The sequence below is a fragment of the Cheilinus undulatus genome, linkage group 11 (assembly GCF_018320785.1).
Source record: "Cheilinus undulatus linkage group 11, ASM1832078v1, whole genome shotgun sequence".
Taxonomy (NCBI): Eukaryota; Metazoa; Chordata; class Actinopteri; order Labriformes; family Labridae; genus Cheilinus; species Cheilinus undulatus.
The window spans coordinates 14,013,543-14,037,428 of NC_054875.1; the positions used below are offsets into that span (position 1 = coordinate 14,013,543).

The 23,886-nt window shown below is 38.3% G+C and overlaps 1 protein-coding gene across 2 annotated transcripts in view; it reads right to left on the reverse strand.

Moving 5' to 3' along the window:
• Positions 1 to 23,886, reverse strand: part of slc26a6 (solute carrier family 26 member 6) — a 35,946-nt gene continuing 12,060 nt past the window's right edge. The window contains exons 13-20 of one of the 2 annotated variants that reach the window (XM_041798989.1): positions 21,710 to 21,816; positions 21,493 to 21,562; positions 18,152 to 18,244; positions 10,666 to 10,788; positions 10,301 to 10,447; positions 6,601 to 6,655; positions 5,415 to 5,554; positions 1 to 249 (exon numbers count right to left, since the gene is read on the reverse strand). In XM_041798989.1, coding sequence (XP_041654923.1) covers positions 226 to 249; positions 5,415 to 5,554; positions 6,601 to 6,655; positions 10,301 to 10,447; positions 10,666 to 10,788; positions 18,152 to 18,244; positions 21,493 to 21,562; positions 21,710 to 21,816 — 759 coding nt within the window. In that variant the 3' untranslated portion in view covers positions 1 to 225. The remainder of the gene's footprint in view (positions 250 to 5,414; positions 5,555 to 6,600; positions 6,656 to 10,300; positions 10,448 to 10,665; positions 10,789 to 18,151; positions 18,245 to 21,492; positions 21,563 to 21,709; positions 21,817 to 23,886) is intronic. The other variant, XM_041798990.1, reaches the window with a different exon arrangement.

Below are 23,886 nucleotides of genomic sequence, written 5' to 3' on the forward strand. Positions count from 1 at the left end.
TGTTATTTATTTATTAGCACCAAAATATTGCATATTGCTGTTGGACTACATACATATTTTTGTGGTCATATATTTACATATTTGTTATTCTTGTCTACATACAGTGTTTGTTGCTGTGTTTGCTAGGTGGAAGAAGTCACTGTAATCCGAAGCTGTCAGGATAAATCTCCTTGCAGACAATGTGTGGCACTTCCTCATAACATCCTCCCTGGTTACCCTCAGGACTCAGAAATGTGTCTCTGTCATCTCCTACGAAGAAAAAAAGGACAGGAGAGATCAAACAGAGAGGAAGAACCGGAGGGTGAAGGACACACAAACCAACAAAGACCGAGGGTGAAAGAGAAGGACGCCAGCATGATTTACAAAATATGTGCGAGACTTTCCATTTCCTTTAGAAGAGCATGAAAATCTCAGTAGACAAGAGACAGAACAGAAAAGAGCTGTCAGCATTCTGTTTGATTTATTGTCTCAGCAGGAGGCAAATTCAGAAATAATGGTTGTGCATCTGATATCTTCATTTTGCAATATGTGGATTCTTGCATTCCCTGCATTATGGTAAAGTTGACATATTGCTTTTCTGATCAGCCTCAGGGATGTAAAACTGATCTTGTTTCCTGATTTGTTGGAGTTTTTTATTCAGTTGTGTCTGTTTATTTATGATCACAGAATAAACTTGAAGAAATATAATGAAATTAAAATAAAATTAAGGGACCTGGCCAAGCTTTAGAACTTCTAATATTACTATGAAAACCTTTACCATGCTCACAGAAAATGATTTCCCTGTAAAATACATTCATGAAGTATGTGCTGAATATATAAATGTGTGTGTATGTAATCATTTTGACCCCTGTACATAATGAACTTTAATAACTATTTGATGTCTTGTGTGAAGCACTTTAATTTGTCTTTTTGTGTAAATGTGCCATTGAAGAACATTTGCCTTGGCAAGTTAATCACCCTTCCTGGGTAACTGAATATCATCCCATCCATCAATTTCTACACTGCTTATCCCTGTCAGGGATGTGGGGGAGCTGGAGCTAAACCCAGCCATCATTGGGCGAGAGGCGGGGTACACCCAGGACTGGTCAATAGCAGGGTTGAGAGACTAACAACCAGGCACGCTCACACTCACACCTACGGCCAATTTAGAGTCATTAATTTACCTTACCAGCATGTCTTTGGTGGTGGAAGGAAGCCGGAGTAGCTGATGTGAACCCAGGCATGCACGCGGAGAACATGCAAACTCCACACGGAAAGGCCCTGCCCAGGGTTTATACCAGGAACCTTCTTGCTGTGAGGCAGCAAGAAGGTTGGCTAACCCCTGCACTGCTGTGCAGCAATATCAGTGGACATTAATACCAGGTGTTGAGGCACCTCAATGCATATTGAGGAGAGACTATGATCTGATTGTTCAGACCAGAAACAGAGGTAATCTGGGATACCTGCATCCAAATTAGCAAAGTTTAATTTTGGCCACAGCTGTTATTTACTGCATTCAGGTGTTTCATCCAAATCTGTTGCCACAGGTGTATAGAATCATCACTTAGCCATCAATGAATGGGTTTCCATGGCTGAGCAGCTGCATGCAAGCCTCACATCACCAAGTCCAGCGCCAAGCTTTGGATGGAGTGATGTAAAGCACACTGACACTGGACTGCAGAGCAGTAGAAACAGGTTTTGTGGAATGAGGAACTACGCTTCTCTGTTTGGCAGTCAGTTGGGTGAATCTGGGTTTTGCAGATGCTGGGAAAACGCTACCTGCCTGACTGCATTGTGTGAAGTTTGATGGAACAGGCATAATGGTATGGGGCTAGACCTCTGTAGTCAAGGGCAATCTAAATGCTTCAGCATATCGAGACATTTAGGACAATGCTATGCTTCCAACTTTGTGGCAACAGTTCGGGGAAGGCCCTTTCTATTCCAAAATGACTGTCCTAGAGCACAAAGCAAGGACTATAAAGACACAGTTTAAAAAGTTTATTGTGAAAGAACCTGACCTCAACCCCATCAAGCACCTTTGGGATGAAATGGCATGGAGATTGCAAACCATCCAACATCAGAGCCTGACCTCATACATGCTTTTGTTTCATTAATGCAAAGTGTAAACAGGGCCACCCCAAGAATCCCAGACAGTATTGAGGACTATTCCCTCATGGGAGAGCAAAGCTGCCTCCTCCCAACTGTTTATTCAGTCTTTTTTATTAAACCTGCAGTTGTTTATTTGCATGTGAGGCGGGGAAGTAAATTCTGATCTCAAGATCTCAATTGGCATGCAGTGTAAACACTCATACTAATGTGATATCTGTTTTCAGCTCACCCAGGATGGATTTTAATATAAGGTATAAACAGGCTCTTATTCACTCATGCTGCCTCCGTGTTGCCCTGTGTGTGTTCCTAGCCTCATGCTGCTCTGAGAAACCATCTCTCTAATATCTTATGTATTTCTGTATCCCATTGTATATTTCTGTGTGTTTCCCATGAAAAGTGGCTACTCCTGTAAACTGTGCTTCATGGATCATTGCCATGTCTTTGTTCTTTGTTAATTCTCTCCATGGGAGCAGAAACAAAAAGTCACGCAAGCAGCTAAATACTTAAACAGAGCAGGCAGAAAAACAAAAGAGCTGGCTGAAAAATATGCAGAGCTGCATGCAAGCTCAGGTGTATATATGAGATAAACACACAAATGGCCGGGACTAGTTTGTCTTCCAAACAGAGACTAATGATGTGTGGTTGGATGAGCAGAAGTTTAATGCATATAAGGTACATCAAAACAATTTGTTTGTTTTCCTGCAAATAAAATATCAAAGAATATCAAAAATACTTTAAAATATTATCCTTAAAAACTTTCTTATCCATCCTAAACTCCCTACCGCTTGACAACCTGCAGCTGAGGTCACACTGCATAGCAACCATATAAATAAGTCAAACAGTAATGTTCAGAGGCTAATCTGTAGGAAAAATCAGGTTTCATCCCAGTATTTGGTAAGCAAAGGGAAGGGTGATCAGAAATTTGTTTTCTTTATTTATTTAACCTCATGAAAGAATTTACAGATCCCTCATGTGCACAAAAGCCTGACTCCTCTGGGTTCTTTTCATCTGGTAATGAAGAGGCTAGAATTTAAAAGCATATGGCTGACATACAGCCTGGCTAAAACACTGATACTTATGAGCATCTCTGGTGGACACTGATCTTCATATAAGGGATGATTTATCTAAGTGGGTTGTCGTCACAAAATGGAAACCTTAAGAGGTTCCAACCTGCTCACAACCTGCTTAGTATACTTTTCCAGCTTCTAACACAGCTACGTACCTAAGAAATCGATGAATTGACACAAATATTGATGTTAAATTATTAAAAACAGGTAGTCTGTTATAATTTACAGTTAGAGCTGTGTCTATTGCGAGAGTTATCTATGTAATCTTCTTAAAAGGCATTAATCCACAACAACAAATCAAGCTTTTCTGCCTCACCAACACCAAGCTTCACTGACATTTTCTCTTTTTTTGAGTGTTTGATTACACATTAGTCCTGGCACTGTTATAAGACACTGCAAGTCTGTTATGGGACCAAGACTGAGGGCTCCACCAAAATGTCAAAAACATCCCTTATATAAGTTTTCTATGGGCATGCATGATAACAACTTCTCTACAGCACGATGCATGCCATTTCTGATCAAATACAATCTGAACTAAAAATATCAATAAAGATGTCTATAGCACATTTTTTTATCAACTACTGGTGCTAAAAATAAAATCAACTCTTCCACTGTTGGTTTAATTTGTAGTAAGAATACGTCCACTTTAGAAATATCAAAGTATTCTAATTGTTTTTATAATTTGTTCAGCTTGGGCATTACTGATATTTTGCTTCTTTTCCTCTCCTGTGTACCTTCTGTCTCTGCACACCGCCCTTATACAGTATGTCCTTATATGGGCATAACAAGGCTGTTTCTCTTTGCTAATTAGGAGCTTACGAGCACCTGAAATTCATTAACTAATGAACACAAGTGCAAACAATTCAGCAATTTAAGACTGCGTCATGAATTCCTCGTATGCTTCTCTTAGAAATTTTCTTAAGAAAAAAATTATTTTTGGAAAATAAATGTGAATGAGGCCCTTTGCTCCCAGTATTCACTCTATGCAGTTTATGTGAGTTTTATGGTAGTCATACTGTTTCCAGTCAGAGAATGGCATGACCGATCAGCATCTTCTGAACCTGAAGCTATGAGCGCAGCTTAGTTGAAGAAACTGAAGCCTTTTAACAATGGCTGCCGATGGGGTGCAGATGGCATTTTCAAAAAACGTCTCAAGCACCACCTGTTCACCACAGCCTACAGTCTTCACTAAACCACCCCTTACACTCATCCTACCCCTCACATTGTTTGTCCATGTCTATGTGTTCCTGTAAAGCATCCTTGGGTTTCTTGAAAGGCGCTATATAAATTCAAGATATTATTATTATTATTATTATTAGTGTTGAGGTTGCGCCCAATGTGCACAAGTGGCATGGCTTCAAGCCCGGCCTGTGGCTCCTTTCCCACGTCTCTCCCCTACTTTGCTTGCAATTCTATCCGTCCTCTTTTAACAATATAAGGCATAAAAATTCCAAAAAGAAATCTATAAATAAAAAACGAAGGTTGCTGGTGATGAAATTAGCACGGATGCAGCAATAGCAGCAGTTTTATCAGAACTGGACAACATTTATCTATAAAAAGAAGAGCAAAGAAGAACACTGAAAGCTTTGTTCCTCCACTGATGGGCTTTTGCTGATTAAACTACTGGCTCCATTGATAGTGAAGAATCTTGTACTGACATGGCAAGAGCTACCTATCGAGTAGTGGTAAACACCATTACATCATGTGCTCTGTTGCTCTGACTGGCTTGTGATGAATGTGACGGACAAAATGTCCATTTTTTCTTTTTGAAAGTTTCTGCTTTCCCAAACACCATGTATGAGGTGTTGCTCAGATGGATGGGAAACCGTAAATCAACTATGCCAATGAACCATGGTGGGTTGGTTCCACTAAAACCAGTAGGCTATTACTTTTTAACTCACAACTATGGAAACCTTCAAGAGGTATTTGTCCCTTTAATAACACTTTAATGAATAAATCCAGGTTTAAGAAAAGAAATTGGTGAGTTTTTTGGAGCATTGGATCATTACTGGCAGGTATTTAATACACCCACCGCATCCATTTTGGGTTAGAATGCACTGCTTTGCCTTTTAATACGAGATCCTCCTCTCTGCCTCTACCATGGGTATAATTAGTTACTTAAAACCAGAACACCATAACTAGAAATAACTATTATTAGACCAACATCATGCAGCACTGAGGTTATCACTAAAAGCAAACCTGCAATTTGTTCCTTCTACATTGTGATGCCCATACTGTACCTTAAAGAATCTAACTTACCTTATACAACCCTTTATCTTGACTCTGTTTTATGAAGGACTGACAGTACAGAACTGCATCGTGGACGGTAGAGAAGAGACAAGATTTTGTCACTTTTTCATTAAAGAAACCTCCGGTCTGCAGGTTGTCCACCACACCAGCTAGAGAGAAAAAAAAAGACAGAGGAAATAATGGATATAAAGGCAGAGAAGGATTATGGGTGAAAAAAACGGGACGATGACTAAGTCAGGAGAAGAAACTGAAGGAAAAGGCAGGACATTTGATGAAGCCAAAGTTGGGGGAATAAAATAAAAAGGTTGAGGGGGATGAGGGGTTTAGTCAAGGCATTGATTGAACTTGTTATTGTTCCTTGCTATATAAATATTCATTGCAGTCTGTTTCCATGCCTAATCATTCACAAGGAACAATTCACCTCACAACAGGCTATCAACCCACTACAGGCTATTTACAGCTGCTAATCGTCTGAGCTTCCAGCATTGTGTTTTTTTTCCTCCAGGAGACCCACATTTTCCATCAGGCAAGTCAGACCATATTAGACTTTGATATTAAAGATAACAGAAGAAAATATGGTTTATTGCAGTGAAAACAAAACCAGTCCACAAGGCTGCAGTACTTTTTCTTTCCTTCTGAGCTCAGGAATCAGGATATCTCCTTAAGATCCAGTATTTCATATCATATGAGATGTAGAAAACCTTGGATCCCTACCAGAAACTTACTTAACCTTACAACAACAGGAGAGAATAGCTAAAATAACATTCAGTGTTGTTGAAAGACTTCAAACTGTGTGTGACAGGGTGGGTCTGGACATTAAAACAACATTGTTGAGAGTGTTGTAATGTGGGACAAAGAAATCCCAGGAGGATTTGGCAATATTTTTGACTAACTGTCATGGGATCTCTTAAGTCTACTGGTAAATAGGTTAAGAAAAGATTTTTATAATGGACAGAAAATGGATTCAGAGAAAATGAACCCACATATTTTTAAACAACAACTCATGTTTGTATTTATGTTGGTTAAAAAATATATATCTATAGTCAAACAAGAAGCAACAGCTGTAGCATAGTTATCCTGGTCTCCAGGGGTTTTTCCAACTCAAGCTTATTAATGTTATCAAACATGAAGCCAAAATCCACACGGCTGTTTGACATACTTTACGGTAACTTTCTCAAGATGTAGAGGGACTTACTCTGGCAGCCAGCAAGAAACACTTCCACACCGATCTGCCCGTAGTCTTTGTGGATCTGAAACAGACACAGTAAATGCAGAGGTCAGGCTGAGGATTATTTCATTGATCTGACAATTCACTTTACACTAATTAAAAGCCTGAGGAGCAAGATGATGAGAGAAGAATGGATGAATAGAGAAAAACTCTGGTTGTTGTTTAAAGAGAGGTCATTAAAAGGTAGGGATTCGCACGGCAAAAAACAAAAGGATCCGAATAGGTATCCTCTATTTCCCTCTTTTTGTGAACTCAGTTTTTTTGTGTACTTGTACTTTTTTTTAAGTGTTTTTAAAATCACTACCTTTACTTTTACTTAAGTATAATTTGGTGGAAGTACCATACTTTACTACATTTAAGAAGTATGAAGTACTGAGTAGAAAAATAAACCCAAATTAGGAGGTCCAAACTTTCTTTCCACAACAAGAAAATGGTCAGAAGTTTAATTTTCACATCATATAACTCTCAGTGGCACATAGCAAGAGAATGGCTTCAGGTTTAATGCAAAAATTGCAGTTGCTTTTTACTTTTAGGTTTAGTCAAGCCTCATAATAAACAGCCTGGATGGAGATCCCTATGCTTTTGTTGTTACTGCACATGAAGGAAAGGTCATATACCAGTATACATGCTCCTTGGGTATGAAAAGTAGATACTCAGTACTTTGAGTAAACTTTAAATGACTTACTCTTTACTTGAGTAGATTTATAGACCAGTACTTTTACTTGTACTTGAGTAAATTTTAACCAAAGTAACTGTAGTTTTGCTTGAGTACAATAGTCTGGTACTTTGTCCACCTCTGCTTAATGCTTGGCTTTATAATGAAGCATTTTGATGGCCTGTCCTTTCTGTCTGCATGGGTTTGGTTGGCTTAGTTTCCTGGTTCAGCAGCCAATAGGCAGATTCAGGGAGGGCATAAGTGAATTGAGCAGTAACCTGTGCACACCTGAGTTAATCAGGCCTCACTTTATCTAAGTAGCTTTCACAATAACATCTCTCACTCCAGTCTCCCTTTAGACAGCAGCCACTGAACAGCCCCCTCACTCTGACATCCCTCCATAAATACATGTCTATGGGACATGTTTGTTCTTTCACACCTGTATGTGAAATGTGCCTTACAAAAACAGAGTAAAATTTCAAATTTCCCTCAGAGTCAATTGGATATATGAAATTTGAAAAACATCTAATATCAATATGAAAAAAGTCATCCATTTATAAATGTACATACCAGAGAGAATGAGTTTAAAACTTTCACTTGTAAAATGAGAAGGATTGGTTCCAAGATGGTGCCATGAACAGGCCTGCTTTCGAGAGCAGCGTTAAAGAGGACATTAATAGGCAAAGATGGCCTTCTTTTTGACTTAAAAGTCATTCTCAAATTAATAATAGACTGTAACCACTGGCTTTTGAACTTTGAATGTAGCTTAATGAGTTATGCCGAGTTCAAGCGCGAAGAGAAAGCTAGTAGCAAGAAAAATGGGGGAATTAGCTTCACCCGAAGTTTCCAATGCTCTCATCAATAACTGCCCTGATTACATCGTTGGAACGATATTCCAAAACTTTCTCTAATGAATGAAAAGGGTTTCCCTCTGTTAGCCATCACTCCAAAGAAACCTCCGCTCAAAAAAGGTACAAGTGTAATGGACAGTGCAGATGATGTCGCCACTCTCTCGGAGCTAAACAGCATGCGCTTTGACGAGCTTAAGAACTTGGTCCAGAACAATAGAACCCAAATCACCAACCTGAAGGAAAAGGTGGAGAATGTCTGCAGCCAAGTATGTGAGATGAAAGCTATAGTCACAAAGCTTGAACGTGCTGCTGAGACAGACAAGAAGCAGATCAACATGCTAGAAACACGCATCACAGAGATGGAAAGATACTCCAGACCCTGGAATCTGAAACTACATGGTGTATCTGAGGGAGTGGAGGATAAAGATGTATGTAACGAAGTTATTCATATCGGGCAGAAGCTGGTTCCGATGGAAGCTGCACGTCTGTCTGCTGTTTTTGATACCGTGCACGGGGTTGGAGTGAAGAAGCCGAACAATAAGAGCAGAAGCATCATCCTGCAGTTCTCATCCCGTGTTCTCAGAGCAGCAGTTTGGGCTGCTGCAAAGAATTCCGTTTTTCTGAAAGAGAAAGGTCTGCACTTCAGAGAGGATCTCTGCAAAGTGGACAGGGAGGCCAGAATGAGACTCTGGCCTCTGGTGGATCAAGCCCACAAGGAAGGTGAAGCTGCCTACCTTGTGGGAGGCCATGCCTTCATTGATAAAAAGGAGATTTTTCCTCCAGCGTGAGTCATTCACTGAGACATTCACTGAGATAGGTACCTGAAAAGCTATGAGCTCTTTAATCTGAGGATATTCATCCTACGATGATACGATGGCCGTTTATAAGCCATTTCTTTGCACTGTTTGATTTTTGATGACACTGTTCTCATGTCATCTCAGTTTAGTGTTTCCAAACTAAGGTTATTTCAATCCAAACTGTTTATGTCTTTATTGTTTCTTTTAGCACCAGGGGTTTAAACAGTTTAAAGCTTTAAGCTATATATCTTTTCTTTAAAGCAATTTAAAACAGATTTATATTTTTCACAGGAGACACACTGTTGATGATATGCAGTTTTGGAGATCTCAGTGGGGAAACAAGGATCACATCTTTTCTCAGAACTCTGAGTGGTCACTGGAAGAGTGGTCACTATATTTGTCAGGTTTTCGAAATGTACAACTCACACTTTATTTGTATTAATGTTTATGGACATAACTCTATATCTGACAGTAAGTCCTTATTTAAAGAGATAGAAAGCAGGATCCTCTTCTGGCTGACTAAATTTCCACACTTATCTTCTGGTGACTTTAACACTGCTATAGATGATACTATTGATAGATGGCCTTCAGGTACCTGTAGTAATGTAAGCTCATTTCTAATATTGCTAATGCAGAGGTTAGATTTAATAGATGTTTGGAGAGTCAAAAACCCAAATCAAAGAACTTATACATGGTGAAACAGCTCAAGATCAAGACACTCCAGAATAGATTTCTGGCTAGTTTCAAGCACCCTTCTTGACAATATAGATGTTACAATTCTTCCCACCCCTTTAACTGTTCACAAAGCCATAAAAATCCATATTTCTATACTTCCTACAGCAAAATTTCCTAGGAACTCATATTGGAAACTTAACAGCTCGGTTCTGTACCATGATGCAGTGATATTCAGAATTAAACAACTGATAAACATCTATTGGAATGAAGCTAAAGCCGAAAGAAACTATAAGTGTAAATGGGAGCTTTACGCTCGAGCTGAACTCAATATTCAGACATTAGCAAACTCCTGTAACAAAAAAGCTGTTAAAACTGTAACCTTGTGCTCCAAATTTGAAATATTTCTTTAAATTCATGTAAAGGTACTGTTTGTTTATTTGTCTCCCTTAAGTTGTAATTATTATTATTTTTATTATTGTAATTTATTTATTTCAATTGTCCTTCTCCTTACTTTGCTTTCATCAAACCCCTAGTGCTCTGTACGTCTGTTTCAATATTTGTTTGTTTCCTTACTGCTTAAATGTTGAATTGTTAATAAAGCAATGAAAAAAAAACTTGTAAAATGAGATGAACCCCCTCTTCCCCTCTCTGTAGGTGTGAAAGTGAAAATGGGATCTGTGTATCCCTACACTGCGTAGCGTCTTGACCCCAACAGTGTCCAGGAAGTTCACGGGACTGAGGTCGAGTACGATGGCTCTTGGGAGAGAGGGGTCAGGCTCAAAATCCATCTCAATAACAGCAATGTCCTTCGTCTGCTCACTCTCTGGCTCCCCCTTCTGTACAGGAGGAGACATGACACATACAGGGTTACACATTGGTGGCTGGTGATTCGTAAAGTTCTGCACCCAATGCACTGATAAAAACATTTGAAGAAATGACAGAAATAGATAAAGAATGTATTTCTTGGAGTTTTAGCTAGGCTAAGCTGAAGAATAATTCACAAAAGAAGGTAGAAGAATTGAAAAGTAAATATTTCATCTTTGGTCAACCTTACCGAGTCCACCGTGTTCTTCTTGGCCTCTTTCTTTGCTTTTTTGGCATTTTCCTTTTCATGTCTCTTCCTTTTAGCCTCTAGTTTCTTCTTGGCTGACAGGAACTTAGTGATGTCAATGCCAGACTGAAAGAAACAAAACATTCAAGTGAGGTTAACTATAAATGTCCAAAGGTCGATCAAAGTTATCCTTCCTATTTTACTGCAGTGTTATGATGACCACAACATACCGCATTATAAGTTCTTCAATCAGCTGTACATCTTTAAGTCAGGAACACTCTCATAGTGGATTTAACCATTTATTGCATTATGCATTTTTATTTGGTGATGAAATCTCTGCTCAGAATATACTCCCATTGGTTAGCCGAGTGTACATTTTTTTTAATTTCCAAGAAGCACAGTGCTAGAAACACCCATATTGATAAGGGTATCTTTGCAAGTCCAATACAATGAAATTTCTACTCCTAAGCAGTGGGTGCAACAAATGTTTTAGGCTAGAAAAGAGGAGGCAGGGATGGTGGAGGCAAAGCTTTGCCAGCTGCAAAGCAGCAGGATCGATCTGGTGTAGCAGAAACCAGTGGGAAGAAGTCATTTCTAAATGGACCATCTTGTTGAGAGAAATAGCTGTGATTGGTTGAGAGTTATAGGAGACAATAATTCAATCAGCTGGCAGTCATCTGACTGCAGCTGTACGTCAGACTTCCCTGTCCTGCATGAGCTAACACCAAAGTAAAGGTAAAAAGTCGCACAACATTTTACAATTCAGAAAGAACAACTGAGTGAGGCAACACATCAAAATATATTCAGGTTTTACATGAAAAATACTGCAATCAAAAAGAGGAAGTTGTAAAAGGAAAACATGATGATTGATCTGCTGTTATAGCTGGTAATTGACAGTATTAAGGCATGTTTATGTAGACTGCAATTTAATTGTACATAGATGTTATAGTTGATGCCTATCCATTACAGCTGATAAGACTCTGAGCTAAAGTTTATTTCCAGTTAAAGCCCATAACCAGCCATTGAACCACACAAATTCATTTCCAGTCCAGACAGTTCAGCCAGCAGGTAAACTACCTCCCTAAAATTAAAATAACAAAGAAGCAATAGAACAGGTGTGGTAGGTATGATGTCCTACCTGTCCACACAGTTTAGTGACATAACAACCACAACGCCCTGGAGGAGAGCCAGGTGAAGCGCCTGATACAGTGAAAACACCAGGCAGGAAAACTCTCAAACTAGACACTCATGCCCGCCTCGCTTCGTTAAGAATGAGACAAAATTGATGGACATGGGCGAACTTTACCTTCTTCATTAAAATCCTTATAATTTACATATTTAACAACTAGTCATATTAATTCATGCCAGAGAATTAACTTTTTTAAAGGCAAATGGACCTGAGCTTATATAAGCTTTTCTAGTCTGACTACTCAAACACTCTGACAACAACACTCACACCCAGACTGACGGTGGAAGCTGCTATGTAAAGAGTCCATTAGTGTTACACATTTGTACGCTGCTGACTCAGCAGTAGAAGAGAATTGGTGACCCTCAACCTCACTGAGTCTGTGCAATACACATTTTAGACAGCGCACTTCACATAGTCAACAAAGACTTCTCCAAGGTAGGCAGCTCAATCCTTATATTAGCTCTACACAATAGTATTGACACATTTGTATGGAGGGAAGATTGTATATTTCTTCAACAAAAATAAAATAAATTTAAACCCTTTATGAGAGAAAAACTAGAAGAATTTATTACAGCATGATGTGACTGCACTGTCAGTGACTTACTGTATCTCAGTAAGAAGGCTCTCTGTGGTAAAATGCTGAGCTTCTTATTCATATTGCACTAATCAACTATCTTAAATCATATTATCTACCTCAGGTAAATCTGCCCATGTCCTTGCATATTTTATACACTGAACATTTCTAGACAGCATTCTTGCAAGCATACCAAAAATGCGCACAGACCTGTATATACTATAAATAGTACCTACTTAGGTTGGTGATCTTGCACCAGTCCTTGTAACTTAATCAGCCCTGTAGCAGGGAATGACTGTAGCATTGTGAATAAAAACAACACTTTGGGTGCATAGTGCTGGAGCAAACTAAACCTCGTTCTTTAAATCTTTTAGCTGACAAGCTTTAGTGCTGCTAAAATATACATGACAAACATGCTGAAGTCATTAACAGCTCTGCTTAGGTGAGGTATTTGACCTAAAAGCTACTGTAAATTACGGCTTTAGTACTTTGGAGGCCACAGGCAAAGATCAATATGACACCCTTCCTCACTTTTCACAAAGCAGTCATAGCCAGTGAACAACATGTTTTAAAGCATCTCTTCTCAATTAAAAAAAGAACCAGAGAGCTACCAGACCCAAAGACCGAAATCTCAGTTCTAAATGTCTACACACCTCTTAGAGCAAAAATGTATAAAATGAACTGGTATAAAACAGAAATACTATGTGTACAATATTTCATCTGGTGTTCAAAAGCCAATTTAAAGAAATGTGTTTCAGTTGCTTTTTAAAAACTTCCTTTGATACTACATAGTGTTCACTAAAAGGAAGAGCATCCTAGAGAGATGGGGCGACAACATCAAACCTCAAAAACCTGACACACCAGATAGAAGGAGTCATACAACCATTGCATGGATATATTTCACATTTATCTGTTAAACTTCCCATATAAAGCATTTGGTAAAAATGTTTCAAAGTATTCTTGGAAGCTGATTCGGCAAATGTTGTGCCTGTCACATTCATGACGGGCCAATCAGACCAACAACACAAAATGAGATAGTAAACATGAGCATGTCCAGTGCTAACCTGAGCTGCACAGGCTAGCGCTGTTGTAGTTTATAAACAGCTCGGCTTATTGGTGGCTAAAATTCAAGCTGAAGCCTGTAGGGAGACATGCAAAAACATCTTCTCTGCTGAGACAGGATTTCAGTGTGGTTTTTTAATTCTTTATTTAATAAAAATATGCAATAAAGTTCTGATAAAATTGCTGCTACACCCGAGCTAATTGCTATACCAGTAGCAGCCATTGCTATCAGCTTCCAGAACAACTTAACTCCACCCATAACTACTTCCTTGTTCTCTGCAAGTGATGCTGATTAGTCCACACTGTTTTTGGGTCTGGCACAGATGTAGATTGGAGCTTTGCTAGATGGATTTGCCTGATGACAGATATGGAGTCGGTCAAATCCACCTGCTTTGCCAGGTAACTCAAAAGCACAAACAATCATGTGACTAGTGTAGCATTTATTCTTCTGCCACAAACCTTATTTACATTCAGAACACGTCTTGTTCAATTTATGAAAAATACATTTAAATTTGTAGCATGATGGGGCCCTAGACAATTACCTTCCTTTATGATAAAACAACCTATGACTATCACACACTATGCTATATGCACCATTTTCAATGAGTGTGGACTAAAAGCAAATAGGAGGGAGGGATGTTTATGCTAGGAAAAATGCTGTACACCATAAGTCACAAACAGCCAATCGGATTTCCATAGTCTTTATGATTTTTTTCTAGAACTGAAATGTCTGTCTGGCAACAGTTAAGTGGATAAGAATTTGATTACAGCCATTTAAACCATCCTGCTTCATCCAAACAAAACTGGCAGCTATGAGCACTGACAAAAAACAATGTGTACACAAGTGTATGACACATGTCTGTATGATTTAGCATCCATTTATAAGCTGCATATCAGTCCCTCCTAACAGTGAGTGATACAACTTAACAGAAAGGAAAACCTGAATTCAGTTGTCTGCATGCCAAAGAGACTGATAGAACACTTATTATGTAAATCAGAAATGAATGGGATTCATCTGGTTGCAGTCTCACCTTAAAGACTAATTGAACAGCAGTTCTATAACGCCGTATTTTTCTGTCAAAGATAAGATGGAGAAGAGCAACCCCCTGGCTGTGACATGTTGACATATTAATGAATGAGACGTTCAATTATCTCCCTTCCTTATTCAATCTCTGCTTCTCACCCTCCCTCAGTCCTTTGTCATCTTCTCTACCTTCCCTCAATCTGTCTTCCTAGTCGCCCCAAAGGGATGTGACAAAAGAGAGGAAGGAAAGAAGGGGGGGGGGAATTGGAACAAAAAAGTTTAACAGAAAGAAAAGGAGAGGAGAAAATGGTTGGATGACATTTTGAACAATGATTGTCAGGATCTTGATGTGTGAATCGGTGAAATGTCGGGTCAGTTATTAGTGTGTCAGGAATGAGCATTTGTAAGAGAGGAGTTAATTGTACGGAAATTGTGAAAAAGGGCATGGCTGCCAAAGTTGTTTTTTCCTTTATTCGGTGTCTATGCCTGTGTGTGTTTTGTAATCAATTTTGTCTATTTGTTTTCTTGGGATGTCCACACTGACACATTAATCCATGTTCCTATTGTTTGCGTTATGTTGCATGCAATGTAGTCAGGAGGGCAGGTGTCACTTTTAAACCTTTAGCCTTATAACCGTTGTAGAAAATATTTAACCAGTTCTGACTTCTCTAGAGAGCTGTTTGAGGGTTAGGGACAAGGCATGGTTTCAATCATTGAGATGGCTGCTGCTGTGGTGGGCTGAGGAGGACCAGAGGCCAATTTTAGTGTGGAATTTCCTGTCTAAAAGCAGTTTAAGGGGCTCTGATTGGGATGTATCACTGACATTGACAGAATTTTAGAGAGATAGTGGTGGCAACATTACTGCTTATAGGGACTGAGCCTGAAGCCTTGGAGGTAGTGCAGGTAGAGTTGACAAATACAGAAGTGAGGTCATCTCTGTTAAGGGCAACGATGACAACTCAGTATGATTAGCAATATTAGGCTACAAGAGATGATTGATTTTGCTTGGTTTAATGTGAGACTGCCCAGGGGTCAAATGCACATTTCAAAAACGTCTTGTTAGTACTGATTGCTTATAGGTGTTGGTGTTGTTAGATTCTTAATTTCATGGCCTGATTATCTTGCTAGGATGTCTGCAAACAATATGTGAGGGAAGTCAACTTTAGATGTATAATATGAAACACCCTAATAAAATTTACTATTAAGTGACAACTCACTTTGTATTTGTTTTGGTTTATCCGTAGAACCACCCTTTGATAAAATTTCATCACTTGGGTGTTACTTTGTAGTGCTAAAGTTTTAGAGTCCGCCCATCTTTGACTGTTCCTAAAAGTTTGTTGTGCAAATAAGATATTTTTAATTTTCTTTCTTTTCCTTTTTTCCTTTTTTAATTCAAAAATGGCCTTTAACACCTAAAACTTTCATGTGTGTAAAATTTACCCCTTAGGAAAGCATTTAAGGGATATTTTGGTATTGCTGAAGTTAGGGAGTACTTGGTAATAGTCGTGCCATTAGCCTCCAGAGATTTCAGTGTGTGTTGCCCCTTCAAACAGGACATGCTTGGGGAAAGGAAGGCTCTACAGAGTAGCAGATGGGATCTAGCAGGTATAAGGTAAAAATGGGCGCAATGCTGGTTCAATTGTGCGCTATATCAAAACATTCTGGAGTGTTTTTTCTTATTACCAAACAGCCTCTGTGTTTGGCATATTGGCATATCATGCATATAGCACCAACTGCAGCTTGTCTCAGCCAGTAGAAGAACAAAGCAGCAGCCATAAACCAACTTGGATGACAAATTTCCATTCAGCTCCTCTGGTCTGGTCTCTATTTATCTTCAAAAAGTTTGGAAGGTCCATAAAACATCAGCCTTCAGTAAAGCAGGAAACTCTGGATGCAGAGTAATGCAGACTGCAGGTGTCTATGAGCCACTATCAAGAATCAGAAATGTCCTGAAGAGTTGTGAAGTCCCACTCCTGATGACAGCAGCTATTGTGGACTCAAAGTTTCCACACCTACAGTGCTCAACAAATTTATTAGACCACCCTAACCCTAACCAAAGTAAGGTTTATGCCACAGCTGCCCTAAATTAACAGCATTAGTAATTACCAAAATCATTTTTTATGTTTCTGCAATGGTTAATACACCAATATGTAGAAGCTCTTTAACCCAAAGGATATTTTTAATGCCTATTATTGTTATCCATGACTTTTCAAATGTACTGATTTACAAAAAAACTGCAAAAATAGTAAAGCACATTAATATTTGATTAATATGTCAAATTAGAGTTATTTACTTGCATTCCTGAAAAGAAAAAATAGTTATAGTGGTTGAATGTTATGCTTGATTCATTTCTGACTTCTCAGAGAAGCCCAGTGAGCTGGCTCAAATTTGGGTGAATTCAGTTTGAAATCCCTCATTCCTGTTCAAAATGGTAAAACGTGGAGAGCTCACTGAAAATGAAAGAGTACGCATTAAAGCACTTCTTGATGCAGGATGGTCTCTGAGACAAATATGACAGGTGGTCTAATAAATTTGTTAAGCACTGCATATCAGCAGGTAAACTCAGTCTCTGAGCAACTCATGGCAATTATCATTTCACAACATGCTTTCTCTCAAGAAACCATGTAGTGATATAAATATGAAAAAGAATCATTTACCAAACTGTCAAGTATAAATTTATTTTGATGATACACAATGCTACTCCAGTTATACAATCCAAGTTCTTCAAGTGCTCTAGCTCACTGTTATTTATCTCTGGACAATTTCTCTAAAATGATAGAAATGTGCAGAAACAGACTTTTCAGTCCTCAAAAGTCCATAAACACAGGCAGAGAGCAGAGTTAGCAAAAGAGACCACATTACTGACAGAAAGATAAGTCCCTCGGCTAATTTTCTTTTCTTTTAGGGCGATTTTAATAAGATTGGAATTAACTTATTTTAACTTTTTCAGCCCATTGCCAAATCAAGACTCTTCTGAACTCTGAGATTTACTGAAATGCTGACAGATACTTTAACTACAGACTGCTTAATATTGTGGCAACTATTTCATAATGACAGCTGTCTCCCTAAAACATCAAAATGGCAGCTTATGTAGATGATTACAGCCAGTTGAAAAAAACAGAAACAAGAGATCAAATTTCTCCTCTGCTAGCATCACCAACCAGACAACTTATATCATTTAGAGCAAGTCTGAAAGTTCAACAAAGCCCAGCAAAATCTAGCACCAACATATATCAATGAGGTCCTTTTCTTTTATGTCCACAGACAAACTCTCAGATCTTCAGCTGCATCTTTCAGAAGTCTCTGAAGTGTACCACATGAAATCTAGAGAGTCTGCTGTCTGTTCTTATGGTAATAAATCTTCAGACACCCTTCTCTTAGATCTCAGAACAGTATGTTCCCTCTGAATGTTTTTTCATGAGAAAAAGACCAATGATTGATGCTTTTAAGACTGACCTGGCCAGTGGAATTGATTTTGCTTTTATTATATTGCATGCTTTGTTATTGTTTATTTCTATCTAAAATTAAAAAGGATATGGGTTGTATAATCACTTTATTAAAGGTGTTTTTATTATGTGCCATATGTATTTATTATTATTATTATAGGTATTGTGAAGAGTCTGCATGTTTGTGTCTTTACCTTCCTACCAAGAGCTTCCTGATACATCTCAGCATTGGCAAAGTAGAGAGTGGCAGAGGAACGGAAGATTAGAATCCCAGGCACCTCCTTCACCTAAAATAAAGCGGTGAGTCAGTGACTGAACATATTTAACATGGAAACAAATCACAACGTCTCTTATATCATTAATAAATAAATCACTTTTTAGCACACAAAAAAAAAAAGACTTTCATGATTTTGCTGCACATTTATGAATCACCCAAGCAGGGGCAGTGGCCTGGATGATGTCTGACACTGAGGGACTCTTACCAAGAGATTAAAGAAAATGTCAAAACAGATTTAATTAGTGCTGCACAACTCATCTAAACCTAGTGGTGACATCAGGCTGTGAAACAACATTGTCACATAAAAGGCCAGCAGAAAATGCTTTTAAGTTTACAACAATGTGCAACAATTTAATTCTGTTGATGTACTTTTATTTTAAAATGGAAAAAAATGTATTAACTTACTTCAAGCAATACTGTAAAAACTTAAAGATTTTAAATTTTTTAGGTTAAATAATATTTGTATGTTTTGAGTCGAGAAATAGACACTTTAAAATTCTCATTATTCTCTACCGTTTCCATAATAGCCAAGTGAGTAGACTCATGATGATATTCATGCATTATAATGTAACTGCAATATTGACCAGTATAATCTCACAATATTACCTAGACTATGAAAATAAAAATGCTATACATAACAGAGCTGTACGATGTTTTCTCTGGGTTCACAGATTTCCTCCAATCCCAGCTATTCAAGGCGACGCTGGTCGGGTACCAGGTATAATTCAACGTAAATGTGACATGATTCGATTGTGGAATAGATTGATCATGATGCCAGAGGACAGAATCAATGAAAGAGTAATCCTTTGGAGTAAAGTAAATAATTCTCCATGTGCTAATGAGATTTATTCCATATTTATAGAGGTATATGTGTTTTATATCTACAGGAATAATTTATGCTTCAATGTTAACTCACTGAGAGGTAAGCTGATTAAGTTTGAAGAAACATGTCATGAAAATGTTCTGTCCAAACCAAAACTAAGCACATATGTGCTGATTAAAAACACACTTACGCCTGAACTGGACTTTACATCTCAATCACCTCAAAGCCAAAGATCCTTGTTAGCACAGTTAAGGTCAGGTACTCTTTCATTGTTATTGAGATCGGTCGATCCAAAAGTATCCCCAGAGAAAACAGACTCTGTGAGTTGTGTGATTCAGCAGAAATAGAAAGTGAGTCTAATTTTGTTTTGCATTGTACCAAATATGATGACATAAGACTTAAGGTATTGCTTCATGAAATGACTTGTCAAAAATCTAAAATCCTGCAGTTGTCTGATGAGCCAAAACTGGGACGGCTGTTTAAGTTTGATGTGTTTAAACTTGCTATTTTTTTTCTCAAAAGCCTGGAAAAGAAGACAAGATAGTTTATTTAACTAATTCTTAGTTTGTTTCCGTCTTCCTTTTCTGTTCTATAATGGTGAGAGGACCACTATGCACTCTGATCCTGGTTTGCTTTAATTCTTGGTGTTATGTAAGCCCATGTCGGCTGGACATATGATTTTATGTACGACACAATGATAAAATAAAAACTTCAAACTTACCAGTTGTGCAGCACTAGATTCAATAAAACAAAAAATAAAACATTTCCCCAACAGTATTATCAAAGTTAAAATTCCTAACTTTTCTGATGTTCTGTTTAACAAACAGCATCTACCTGAAACTCAAAGGTAAGTCTGGCAACAGTGAGAGTACTCAGATATTTATAGTGCTACACAGCCTGAGCAGCCTGGTTATTGATGACAACGAGAGAGATAACTTCAGGATTTTTTCCTAAAATCTAATCCTTCAACTCTTTTGCTTTTGACATATTAAATTCAAGGAAGGAAGACCTGCACCAGTCAGCAAACCTAGCACAACTGGGCCAGAATCAGGATCATCCATCCTGAGAAGGGACATGATCACAGAGTCATCAGCAAACTTAAAGCTACAGAGATTAACATGTTGCCATTCTTTTGTGATACTTTAAAATGTAAAAATCTGTAGTTACTCTAATATTATCAGTTATCAAATGGAGATAGATAGGGGAAACAAAGTCGCATATTCACACATCAAGAACAATTTTAAGATCAGACTTTAGCAGTGCTTAGCTTCCTTAAGAAATTGCAACACATAGAATTCCAGTCATACTTCTTCACTGAATACTATTTTCCCTATTAAAACTATACTAGTCTTTTGGTTTTATTAACTTCTGGGTTTTTTTGTTTGTTTGTTTGTTTTTCCTGTCATTTCTTAAAACTGTGATGATTTCTCCCTATATGCTGGCATGGTAATATTCAGAGTTTCACATTTTGCTGGCTAAAGTAAGATATTTTTGCAAGATTTCTCTAAAAAAAATCTGTTGGGGCTTTGCTCCTATTATATCATTTTAGGGGTGCTGAGATTGAATTAAGGGGGGCTCCTGCATTTCTAAAAAAAATCTCAAATCACCTATGGCACACACATGTATACTTCATGCCACCCCTATGTAAGTCAAGATATTAAGTGGCATAAATGTGTGTGAAAATGCCATAGGGATGCATCCAGTTGCATGTGTGGCATCACTCCACAAATTTCAACCTCATGACAGAGTCAGAGAAAGCATCAGTGGACTATCAAAATCATAAGGAACCATGCATATCTGCACCTAATTTCATCTCAATAAATCTACTAAATATTGACCATCAACTGCCATGTTATTGCTATCACAAGAGACATGATACTCAAGGCCTAAACCCTAAGAAGTACCATATACTGTTAAACGCCTATTGAAATATCATATTTCACTGTAATAATTATAAACATTTCAGACAAACACATCATTCTGGGTGTGCTGTACAGTGATTGTAAACTACATAGCAAACAATATTAGCCAAACTGAAGGGACAGTTCTACTATACTTAAGAAAAAAAAACATTTTAAAGAACTGGCACAAATGACTCTTAAAAATGGTGAAAAGGACACTTGAAAGGTTTGAACTCAAAACAAAGTAAGAAAAAAGGAAGGCATTGCTAAGTGGAGCATTGTTTAGAGTGTGTTATGATAAGACATTGAAAGCTGCATTACTCACATTACTTTAGCCTTATGACTATGACAGGAACAGAAGCGACTGGGACAGGTGTTCTTTATAAACAGTTCACCTCAAAGAGCCTGCAGACTGTGTTTTGGCTGCTGACCTCAGCCTGTTGCATTACAATGAGCTCTGATTACACTGTTACCCTCTGACCAGTCCTCATGCTCCTACCTGCTTGTATTTTACCAAAATAAACTGTGTCATACCTGATTGTAGTCCTCCAGTGGCCTGTAAATGTCTGTCTCTGGGACCTGTCCTAGCAGAGAGTATTTAGGCCTGGAAATACACCAAACAAAACAAATTGTATTAGTTTGTGTTGAGTGATTTGCATTCAACTTGTCAAATTCTTCAACTGATCAAGAGTGTGCGAGTCTGAAATGCGGTTGTGTTTGTTTATGCATCATTCTGGGTGTGCATTCTTACAGCTGTGTTCTGAATATGACAGTGAGCATGGAGAAACCAATGGAAGCAGCCAGACCCAGGTCAGGGTTGAGCAGTACAGTGAGGATGAAGGTAACTATCCAGACCACCTGGAGATGGACAACAAATAAGTAAGAATGATAGCAATAGCTAAACATGAGACAACTTTTCCACTAACCTTTAATGTACTCACTAGACACAGGAGTGAAAAGTGTAGATGACTAATTTCAGATTATTACTATAGATTTATATTTATATTTTTGTTGGCCAGTGATTACCAACTGACAGCTTGTGCTTTTTCTTTCCCCCCTTTTTCCTCACTTTCTCTTGATGTTCTCTCGCTCTCTTTCAAAAGCCAAAAGACAAAGCTTTTAATTTCCTGGTCAATCTGCCTCCAAACTCTCACCAATGATCATGATCTCTTGGCAATGACCAAAAAATAAGGTTGCAGATTAAAGAGGCCAAAACTAGTTTTGTCCAGAGAGTGGCTGGGCTCAGCCTTAAAGGTATTGTGGGGAGTTCAGACATCAACAACAAAGTGCAGAGCTGCTGCTCCTTTGCATTGAAAGGAGACAGTTGAGGGGATTTGGGCATCTAGTCAGGATGCCTGCTGGGCACCTCCCTTTGGAGGAAGACCTCCAAAGGGAGGCACCCAGGCTTTTTTGGTCATCAGGTCTTGGCGGGAGGTATACATGTGTTTCATCAGCATTGAAATTAATAGAAAGGTTATAATGCTATATGACATTTCCAAGAAGTAAAATATGAATAGAAAAAAAAGTGGGCCTAAAACTGAACCTTGTGGTGCACCACAGGTAATGTGAAAGATGAGTGGTTACCTATGGTGACAGCAAAGCTTGTATCTCAAATATATAATAACCAACTAAACAGAGTCACTAACATTTCAATAAAGTAGGCCAATTCAATTTTGTTACTTTCTATCATTTTTTTTTGCTCCAAAATACACCTTGAGTGCAATAATCAACTAAAATGCATATAGTGCCAGTAAAAAGTGTTTACCCCCCTGAATACTTTAGCCTTTAACTGATTTCATAAATCAATCATGGTCAATATAATTTGGCTATTTATACAAAAAAAAACATCTTTAATGTCAAAGTGAAAACCGATTTCTACAAAGTAATGTTAATTAAATTTTTTTAAAAAGTCATGTATAATAAGTGACTGCATAAATATACATCCCCTTCAGGATTTACTATCTTTTGCTGCAGTCATTTTACCGTCTACCTTTACAAGCCTGCCAGAGCCAGCAGCCAAGAAGCATCCATACAGCATGATGCTGCCACTACTGTGCTCCACAGTGGAGATGGTGTGTTGGTGGTGATGTGCAATGTTTGGTGTCTGCCAAAGCATTTTGCCTGATGAGACCAAAAAGCACCATTTTGGTCTGAGCAGACCAAATAACTTTCTTCCACTTGACCATGGAGATTCCCACATGCCTTTAGTGAAGTCTAGTTGAGATTTAAACTGAGTTTGCTTCAAAATTGACATTTTTTCTGTCACTCTCCCATAAAGCTTTGACTGGTGAAGAACCCAGGCAACAGTTGTTGTATGCAGAGTCTCTTCCACATCAGCTGCTGAAGACTGGAACTCCTTCAGAGTAGTCATAGATGTCTTGGTGGCCTCTCTCACTCATCTCCTTCTTGCACGCTCACTCAGTTTGTGAGGACGGCCTGATCCAGGCAGATTTACATATTTGCCATATTCCTTCGATTTCTTGATGATGGCTTAAACTCTGGGGATGTTCAGTGCCTTGGATGTTTTTGTATTCATCCCCTGACATACTTTCAATAAACTTTTCTCTGAGTTGCTTGGAGTGTTCTTTTGTCCTTATGGTGTAACGGTAGCCAGGAGTCCTGATTGCCCAGTGACTGGACCTTCCAGACACAGGTGTCTTAATACTACAGTCACTGCACTTAGGTAATGCCCATTCACAAGTTGTTTGACTACAAGCACCAATTTGTTGAACCGTTGTTGAATTAGGTCAGTCATTTTAAAGGAAGTGAAAATTTACAGAATGCAATCACTTATTTTACCTTTCATGTGCTGTTTAATTGACATTACTTTGTTGAAATCTGTCTTCACTTTGACACAGAAGAGTTTTTTTTGTTATCAGAAAGCCAAATCATATTGACCATGATTGATTTATAAAATTATGAAGGGAA